The sequence below is a fragment of the Elephantulus edwardii genome, unplaced genomic scaffold (assembly GCF_000299155.1).
Source record: "Elephantulus edwardii isolate Elephantulus edwardi_28Jun2011 unplaced genomic scaffold, EleEdw1.0 scaffold00012, whole genome shotgun sequence".
NCBI lineage: Eukaryota > Metazoa > Chordata > Mammalia > Macroscelidea > Macroscelididae > Elephantulus > Elephantulus edwardii.
Genome location: NW_006399762.1, coordinates 2,097,459 through 2,107,617, shown reverse-complemented (window position 1 = coordinate 2,107,617; position 10,159 = coordinate 2,097,459). Strand labels below are relative to the sequence as shown.

Sequence of the window (10,159 nt, the reverse complement as noted above, 5' to 3'; positions counted from 1 at the left end):
CCATGGCCTGTATCAGACACACCTTAGTCTCCAAAGAGATACCATTGCTCTTCAGCACTTTAGAGAGTTATTCATAGCAAATACATTTTTTAAGAGACAGTGAATAGGGTTGATAAAAAGAAAATTGATGCCTTTGAGCTGTGGTGCTGGAGAAGAGTGTTGACTATACCATGGACTGCTAGGAGAACAAACAGGTTTGTCTTGGAGAAGGTGAAGCCGGACTGCTCCTTGGAGTCAGGGATTCTGAAGCTTCATCTGACATACTTTGGGCAGGTTGCAAGGTGGGCCTCGTCCTTGGAGAGGGATATCATGTTTGGCAGAGTGGAGGTGCGGCGAAGGAGAGGAAGACCTTCGATGAGATGGATTGATTCTGTGACTGGAGCGGTGGGAATAAGTGTTTGAGATGGCTAGGTTGGCACAGGATAGAACAGCATTTAGGGCTGTTGTACATAGGGTCACTATGAGTCGCAGACGACTCGATGGCACGTAACAACAATGTTAAGGTGGTTGTACATTGACTAGTTCTTTTAAGTACAGTGACTTTGAATTCCTTCTATCTTCTATTGATGCTTACTTTTCAATATTTTGCCCATTTAATCTCTCAGAACTGCACCTGGGTGTTTGCATTTTTCCTTCACTTTTTTCAGCTTAAGAACTATGCACATTTTATTTTTTTTTCCTTTGGTTTTCTAATTCCAACTCTTTTATACATTTCATTATTATATTTTCCTTTGTCTTCACTAGCCCTTTGAAATATTCTGTACAGCAATTTTAGTTTATTCTTCCATTTACTTCAAGTGCCCTACATTCCTGAACAAAGTACAATTTTCTCTGACTTTGGTTTTGGTCTTTTATTTAATTTTTTATTTAAATTGATGGTTAATTTTGCTTACTGTTTTTCAGATGTTTTTATGACACAAAAATGCATTTTCATTATTTTTTATATATACACAAGCATATAGTATATAGATATAGTACACAAAGCACACATATTTGCATTTATATTCAGGTATGTTTATGCATATGTGCATGTATATACACTAATTTATATGTATATAAGAATTTAATAGTTTACAGAGTAATACAGTGTTTACCTTTTAGATGTATATTATATGGTTGTAAAGGAGCTCTGGTGGCCTAGTGGTAAGAAACTGCCCTGCAATCCTAAAGGAACATGGTACAAATTCACTAGCTGCTCTGCTGGAGAAGGATTGATTTTCCTCCTGTGTGATTAACTGCCTCTGAAAACCTGCTTTCCCCTTTTGATGTACCCTTTTTAAATTGTAAGGTATATTTTCATGGTTGTAAGATGTATTTTATGGCACATAATAACAAAAACAACAATAAAGACAAGATGTACTTTAAAGGTGTAAGCTTTTGGTCCTGTCAAAATGATGTAAATAATTTCTGGGTTTTAAACAAATTACTCCTTTGATCAGGTCACTGTGCACGTGTCATTTTATCTTACATTTTACTTTCTGGTGTAATTAATGCTAATTTCTATTTCACTTTTTCCCTGTCTTTAACCTCTTTCTACAGTAACAAAAATGTGCAGCTCAATGAAAAAGAACTGACTGGTTGTCTTCTGAGAAAACTGGGTGAGACACATTTGAAGTTCCTTTGTAATTTTTGAGAAGTAAAAATGTAGCGGTGAAAATGGACTTTGAGACTTTAATGTCATTTTCTTTATACTAGATTAGATATTATTTGCCTTTCTGCATTAATATTCTTGTGAGATAAACATGGAATTAATTGTAATTAACTGAATAATAATTGAGAACTGGAGAGGCTCTATAACTTGTTTGTGAACATTATTGGTAGCCAAAACCAAGGTCTTTTAAGATTTAAGCACTGCATTAGTGAAAAGTATTAATATGGAGTGCTGAATTAGTTGTGCTGTTTTAGGTTAGTTAAATTGTCAGTGTTGACTTTGGTGATATTCTTGATCTAGAATCTAACATCTGTTGTAAATATAGTGGATCTAAAACAATTATCTTGTCATTTGTGGTTTTGTTTTAACTATATAGTGCTTTATCATAGATTCTTTATTTTTCAGTAACAATTACTTTATAATATTCCAACTTTGATTTAGGGTTTATAATCTTTTTTATTCAGGTACTTTTGTTAACAGATTAAATAAATTGCTTTTTAAACATCAAGTATGTGAAAATTGTGTTAACATATATATTTGAAAAATTTCTTTTCTAGATGGCAAGATTGTTTTACCAGGCAATTTTCTGTACTGCACGTTCTATGGAAAACCATGCAAGTTGCAAGTGTTGCGAGTTAAAGGGACAGATGGCATGATATTGGGATGGCCTCAGAATAATTTTGATAATGGTGCACAGGGAATAACCTCTGAACAGTCCAGCTTGGAAACCTGTAGCATGGATATGTCCTTACAGCTAAGCCGGTTAAGTCTGGAAGAGCACCGGGATCCAGTATCAAGTAGTACTCCTTGCAAACCACTAAGTGACCGAATTAAAAGCAAAGCTGATGCCATATTATCAACTATTCCTCAGAGTCCTGGTGAACATAGTGAGCTTGCACTAGAGGGAATCACAAGTCTCAAATGTAGTTTTGAGTCTGCAAGAGAAAGAAATGAACAACTTACCAATGAGGAGAGAGTTCTAAAGTCAGCTAGCATGGGAGTAAAATTCAACACCGATAATTTTTATTTTATTTCTTCAACAACAAGAGTCAATTTCACAAAGATTTGTACAAATTCAAAAGAGCAAGACATCCAATTCAAAGTCACGTACGACATGATTGGAGGCTTGAAGAATCAGTTAAAAGCAATTAGAGAAATAATTGAATTGCCTCTCAAACAGCCTGAACTCTTCAAGAGTTATGGTATGCTCTCTTTATTGTATAAAAAAAAATATTAAATTACAACTAACAAGCATTTGTCCAATATTACTTACCCAGTGTTTAGTCCCTTTTTCTCTGTAGGGGTGGTTTTTACATATTTTTTTTAAGCACTCTGGTAGCCTAATGAGTAGCATATTGGGTTACGAACTGAAAGGTTTGAGGCTCAGAGCCACCAGCTGCTCTGCAGAGGAGTAATGGACAATCTCCTCCTCTGAAGGGTCATTGTGAGTCAGAATGGACTCAGTATAAGTGAGTTTAGACTTGGATTTAGGTTACCTGTTTTTAAGGACAGGAGCATAGTCTGTAGGGAATTGTATTGCTAACCCAAAGGTCATGCCTCTTAGAGTTAAAATGACCCAGCAACCCTAAGGAAGAAAGATTTGCAGTCTCCTCTGGTATGATTTCCATCCTCTGAAAACCCAGCTATGAGGCTCAGCTGTGATTGAGTTTGGACTGTAGTGTAGTGGGTTAAATGCCAGAATGCTATCTAAAATATCATCAATTTGAACATGCCAGCAGCTCCAGGAGAAAGATGAGGTAGTCTATTCCCATAAAGATCTATGTCTTTGGTACCCATAAGAGCCAGCTCTTCTCTGTCCTGTAGCATCACTATGTGTTAGAACTGACTCAGTTGGGTTTGGTTGGTTTTGGTTTTCTATTCTTATTTCCTGAGGGGTAGACAGGGTAGATGTCACTTTACTTGGGAGATACCAATTAATAGAGCCTTTTTTTGTGTGCTTTGGTCTCTCAATTGTAAGATGAATTATTGGTGTCCTTTCTCTTTTAAGTACATATGCCACAGTTGTTGGGATTGAATGTAAATACAATATCTTAAACTACTGTTGTTATATACTGTTCAGTCGGAACCAACTCATAGCTGACCCTCCAGCTGGTTTTCAGACGCAGTAGATCACACATGCGGAGACATTGGCAGCCCAGCTTCTTAGAGCAAGCCATCAGAGCTGCCTAAATCTTATACTAGAGAAAACTAGATAAACTGTAGTGACTAAACAAATTATTATTCAAATACATTTGATAAAATACCTTTATTGGAATTGTAGGTGTATATAGATATCTTTGTTGTGGTAAGTAGTTTCTGTTACAGTTTGGCTGCTAGAAAACTCAGGGCTTCATCTGCAGTAATGTCCATGTCCTCTAGGTGTATCTGGTGTGTGTTATTTTTCTTTCTGATAGTCCTTTTTTCATAACTTTTTAAAATGAGAAACCTTGGACTGGCATTTTACTTAAATTTTCCAACATACCTCATTGAAAGAAAATTGCAATCAAGGCTTTGATTTCCACCCAACCCCAACAAGGCTTTATTTTTTTTTTTTACTGTACTTACTGCTTTGTTTTCATGGAACTGTGATAAATGAAGGGGCTTGCAACAATATGTGTTCATCCAGCTGTGTTGGATAGTTGTTTTTTAAATTTGTCTATGTCTACAAAGAGAAAGCTAATCTTCATTGCTGAAGATCATTGTTTGGGCTATTTCATATATATCATTTTTATAAGGACAGATTTTGACTCTATTAGTGTTACAAGGTAAAAATATATTTTACAGTGCATGTTTGATGTCATGTGATAACACCTGTAATGCTGACTCTCCTGTATTACAGGAATTCCTCCTCCTAGGGGAGTGCTGCTCTATGGCCCTCCAGGTACAGGAAAGACAATGATTGCCAAGGCTATTGCTAATGAAGTTGGAGCTCATGTTTCTGTCATTAATGGTCCTGAAATTATTAGCAAGTAAGTATATTATTAGGCCAAATCTGATATTATGAAATGTATTCTTAAAAATGGTTGTATAATATTCCATTTTCTGCATCTTCCCTTAATTGAACTATATTAAATTTACTTTTTAACCCTAAATTTTCTTACTTATTCTTTTGTTGAAAATATACGTAAAATACGTACATTGATGCAATAATTTCTGTATATAATGTACAGTGACTCCTTGTTTTGTGTACCCTTGAGTTGGAACCAACTCACCCTCCATGGATTTTCAGAGGCAGTTAATCACATAGAAGATTACATTCTTTAGATTGTGCAGTTTTTTAAACCTCCTTTTCTGAACTGTTCCACCTTTAACACAAGCTCATTACCTCTCAAAGTAATCTAATCTTTTGATTTATTTTTGTCAGTTTGATTCCTCATAAGTAGTTTTTAAAAGACCCCTTATGCTTATATTTGGCCTTTTTTTACTAGGTAAGTTAAATTATTGTTTGACTGTAAGATGACTTTAAGGATATTTTTGGTTTAAAACTGAGAGATACCTCAGGGCAGTGGTTTCAAGGGTTTATTTACCCTCCAACCCTCCATAAAATTGAGAATCTGAGGATTTTCATTTTCTCCCCTTTGACTAGAATTCTTTTATGGAATCTTTGATTAAAGTTTCTAGTAATGGTAGCTGAACACTATCCAATTCTATTTTAAAAAGTCAGTCATTTCTCTTAAAAGAGCAGTTTACAGAGGCAGTTTGCCACACATTCTATATCCTATCTCTATTCCTTACTCTATTCCTCCTCTTCTTTGCTGCCTCAGATGAGTAGAGACCTATTGTTATGCCATGGATGACTGTCTGCAAGCTTTTAAGACTGGGCACTATACAATGAACTAATAGGTAGAACAGAAGCACTAAACATATTATTAGCCAAATTAACTAGGATTGTCCATGAAAGGGTGACTCTAAACTAAATTTTATTTTCAGAGTATGTAAAATTAAGTTTGGAAAATAATTTTTTAAAACAAATTTGAGGAAACAGATTAGCTTTCTGGACAAAGCTTTAAAAACAAGAATTGGTTCTTAAATGTATTTTATTTGTTACAGATTTTATGGCGAGACTGAAGCAAGGTTACGTCAGATATTTGCTGAAGCCACTCTGCGGTATTCTTTATTTTTAGACCTTTTTGGAATTAATAATAAGGGATATTTTAATCAAAATCGATCGATCAGCACTTTATACAAAGCATAAAAGAATGATATAAAAATGATAGTAATTACAAATAGTAAAGTCAGTGCAGTTTTAATTTAAGCCTAAAATTGTTTTGCAAGTTTAATAAACTTTACATAGAACAGGGGAATTAAGACAAATGTTGTTTAATAAAGTATATGATCTTGCTTGACAGTATCCATATATGATGCTTCTTTAAGGCTTATCCAATATACCTAGCTCTCTTAATAGACTTAATTAATCTCTTATGCTTAAAATTGTTTTAATGTTCTACTTCAAAGCAACAAATCTTTTGCCCTTTAAAAAAGTAATCTTACTGGTTATTCCTATGTATTACATTGATCTGAGCTTTAAAGTATGGTCTTTAATGATTTCTAATATAGTCCTACATTTGGTCTGTCTTGCCATCGGTTTTTGATATTCAGCTTACCATACTTACAACTTTCTTATCAAAGTAACTAGCACTTTTAAAGCTTCTGTTATATTTTTTCCTAATGATAGTGGATCAAATAAGTGGTGTGTATTCCTAGTTGTGGAAGTCTAAGGAGTATTGTCATAGTTCATCTTTTATTCTTAGTGTTTGTAATCATGGTCATGGCAATTGAAGTTTTTCCTTATGTGAGATTATACATCTTCTGGTGAATTGATCATCTTTAAAGTTCTAGAGTGGAAAGAGTCTGTTTCTAGCTTATATCCATAGGGCTTTAAACTTCCAAAGAGACGTCTCTTGCTTCAAATTTTGATTGAGTCTGTTCTCGTATTTTCTCGTGGGCAGTGGCTTGTCAGAATGTTTTCTTATTGAAGGAAGGGAGCTCTAAAATCTGTTAATGGTGAGGATAAGTTGAGCTAGACAAAATGTAAAATTTTTAACTTAATAGCCTAATCTTTATCTCTAATCTCTATCTTTTTTAATCTTTACAATCTTTAAGAGAATCTTAAGTTCTGTTACTTTTCAGTTAAAAAAATTGAGATCAAGTAAAATTAAAGTAAGTTAGAAAATTTACTTTGTTTGTTTTTAGACACCCATCAATTATATTTATTGATGAACTGGATGCACTTTGCCCTAAGAGAGATGGGGCTCAAAACGAAGTGGAAAAAAGAGTTGTGGCTTCACTCTTAACACTAATGGATGGCATTGGCTCAGTAAGTACAGAACTGGGATTGATTCCGTATAGGAAGATCTTTATTCCTAATATGTCTTTTTAGATAGCAAAAGCAGGGAGTTCTGGTGGCCAGAGAACAAATAAGTTTTCTGTGCCAAAAGAACAAACAAGTCTGTCTTAAGAGGAAGGGCAACCAGGGTATTCCTAAGAGGTAAGGATGGTGAAACTTTGTCTTATATACTTTGGGCATGTTGTCAGGAGAAGTCCATCCTTGGAAAAAGATGTCATGCTAAGAGAAGTAGAGGGTCAGAGAGAGAGAGAGAGGAAGACCTATAGCTAGATAAATTGGCCAGTGACTGTTAACAGTGGGCTTGAGCATGGGGGAGGTTGTGAGAATGGGGCAGTATAGGCCAAGGTTCAGATCTCTTGTTCATGGAGTTGCTATGATTCTTGGTTGACTTGATGGCACCTAGCAACAACTCATTGCCTAGTGGGAAGGAATGGGGATTTGCTCTGCCAATCCAAAGGTGGTGCCTCTGGCTATTTGAATCCACTATTTGAAGCCACCGGTGACTCTGAGGGAGAAAGATGGGTAAACTCGCCTCCTGGGCGACTTAGTGCCTGCACAAACCCACTGCGAGCGTAGTTAGCTGTCAGTCCACAGTGAGCGAGTAAGTTACGAAAGTTATGAAATATTTAAATCTCTGGGTATTCTAGGATAAGGTAATCATAAACTAGAGGCCAGATAATAATTTTCTTTAGTAGATTCGTTAGTTCATTCTAGGACAACACACAGCTTACTTTTCCAGAAAAAGTAATAATATGCTAGCAAAGTAATTTTTTTTGTGATAAATGGTAATAACTTAAAGACTTGAAGAAAATCTGTATGGAAGATTTAGCAATAAATTTTAGGGGTCCTCAGTAGAAATCTCTTGTGCATGTAAAAATGGATTTCTTAGAGACTTTATACTAGACAAGTGAATAGAAAATAAGAATGATCAAAATTGTATTAGTGAAAGTTTAAAGAGAATTTACCCATATTATCTGATTCTCCAACAGGACATACATACATACATACATACACACACACACACATATGAATAAAAATTGCATGGTAATTATGCAAGGAAGGTCCATAGGACTAATAGAGAAAAGGATGCAGATTCCTGATAGCCTGAACTTGAAGGATATAGTAATTTTGAAGACTTGTAGATAAAATTTTTAGAATCATAATATATTAGAAACTGATGTATTATTAGAAATTTAGTCCCAGCCCCAATCGGACATTTTAAAACAGGTCAGTTACAACCTGCTGTAGGGATTTGGCCCGCTAGCCTGAAGACAAACCTTCCTCCAGGTTCAGATCTGCCAGGACAACTTGAGAGAAAGATGTGCGATTTCTGTCCTCAGAAACCTGCTGGAGTATCACTCTGAGTCTGTTCCAATTTGACAGCACTGAGTTTTGAGTTCTTAATAGATAATGTTAAACCACACGTATGGAAATAATTAGGAAGGTTTGATTATTATGCCTTTCTGCTCTTTGTTAGAGTCTCAAAAGTTAAGTGTTGTCATGTAGGGAGGCTGGATAACCACCTGATTGTCCCTCTTGGGACAGTGCAGTGGATTTTATCACCATATTCCAGGGCAGTTTTCAGTTAATTAAGGTGGAGAATTCAGCGTTCTTACTATATGGAGTAATAACTGACATTTCATAATGTTTACATAATGTTCACAAAAGACTGATTTATAAGCCAAGTTGACACCTATCCACTTTTGGTAAGAAATTTAACTTTTAAGCCAACCATACCTTTCTTTATGATGGCCTTCATTTCACTTATAAGTCAAATATATATGGAGGCAAATAATATGTGATATAGTTAGAAGGGCATGTGGTGAGTAGGGAATAGGAAGAAAGACTGACTGTATTGAAGAATCAGGATCATCCAGACAAGACAGACGAGGAACAGCCTGCTGATCTGCTTCAGAAGATCAGCCAGTTACTAAGTCTGATCCGCAGCTGATCCTGGGGATTGCTAGACTAAGCAGCGTTTACTTCCATGGTATGTAGAGTTGCCATGGTTTGGGGACTGAGTCAGCCAACAACAAAAAGATCATTAAGTCATTCAGCTACCTGTTTCTTTTCTGTTGGCATAAGCCTGACAAATAACTGCTTTCCTCATTTTGGTACAGAGCTAGAACCATGTGACAAGCATATTCAGTCAGAAAATGTTTCTGGATTTTTATTTGTTCTATATCTGACTCTTAATGACAGTGGCTTCAACAGTGGACTCAAACATATCAGTGATTAGGAGAATGACCCAGGATGAGGGAATGCTTTGTTCTCTTGAACATGGGGTCCCTATCATTAGGAACCAAGTTAATGGCAGCAAACAATGACATATAGACTTGTAATCTCTTGAGTTAGTATACTCTTTTGTTTTTTGCCGGTTAACATCTAATATCATTGCTTAGGTATTAGGTTTCTTACTTATGATCTCTGAGGTTGTAATTGAATGTTGAGATTTTACAGGTGAATGATTATGATCATGATTTTCTGCTTTTTAGGTTCTGATTTCATTTTCAGAAAATAAATTTGACTTTTATTCAGGGCATTACAGTCTATATTTATTTAAGAATATTTGGATGTAGATTACATAATTGTATACATTTTCAGAAATTTAAGACACTAGCAAGATTAAAAAAGAAAATAATCCATGTGTGAAGAAAATTTCCTGGAAAAATTTCCAATAGAACCTTTCCCCTTTTGCTTAGTACATAGTTAATAGTCTTTATTTTCAAGCTGGGGAAAATAACCATGAGGAAAAGTATTAGATTTTTAATGAGAATAATATAGTTAACAAAATGACAAATACATCACTTTGATAAGATAGAAAGGGAATTATTTGGAAACTTCCAAGAGGAAGAAGCATTTAGGATGAGCTTTGAAAAGCATGAAGGAGCTCTGGCAGCATGGTATGTAGAGAGCTGGCACGGCTAACTCAAAGGCAGGTCCTTGAGTGCTTCAGATCCACCAGTGACTGCAGGAGAAAGAGAGGCAAACCTCCCATGTGACTTACAGCCTCTATAAACTCACTGAGATTCAGCTATGAGTTGGTTCCAACTCAATGGCAGTGAGTATGTTGTTGTTGTTGTTATGTGCCGTCGAGTCGCCTGCGACTCATAGCGACCCTGTGTACAACAGCCCTAAACTCCACTCTGTCCTGTGTCAAT

At 35.5% G+C, this 10,159-nt stretch overlaps 1 protein-coding gene across 1 annotated transcript in view; it reads left to right on the top strand.

Moving 5' to 3' along the window:
• SPATA5 (spermatogenesis associated 5) overlaps positions 1–10,159 on the top strand; it is a 334,732-nt gene that overhangs the window by 24,244 nt on the left and 300,329 nt on the right. The window contains exons 5-9 of the mRNA XM_006881124.1: positions 1,540–1,598; positions 2,209–2,853; positions 4,491–4,620; positions 5,702–5,758; positions 6,845–6,968. Coding sequence (XP_006881186.1) covers positions 1,540–1,598; positions 2,209–2,853; positions 4,491–4,620; positions 5,702–5,758; positions 6,845–6,968 — 1,015 coding nt within the window. The remainder of the gene's footprint in view (positions 1–1,539; positions 1,599–2,208; positions 2,854–4,490; positions 4,621–5,701; positions 5,759–6,844; positions 6,969–10,159) is intronic.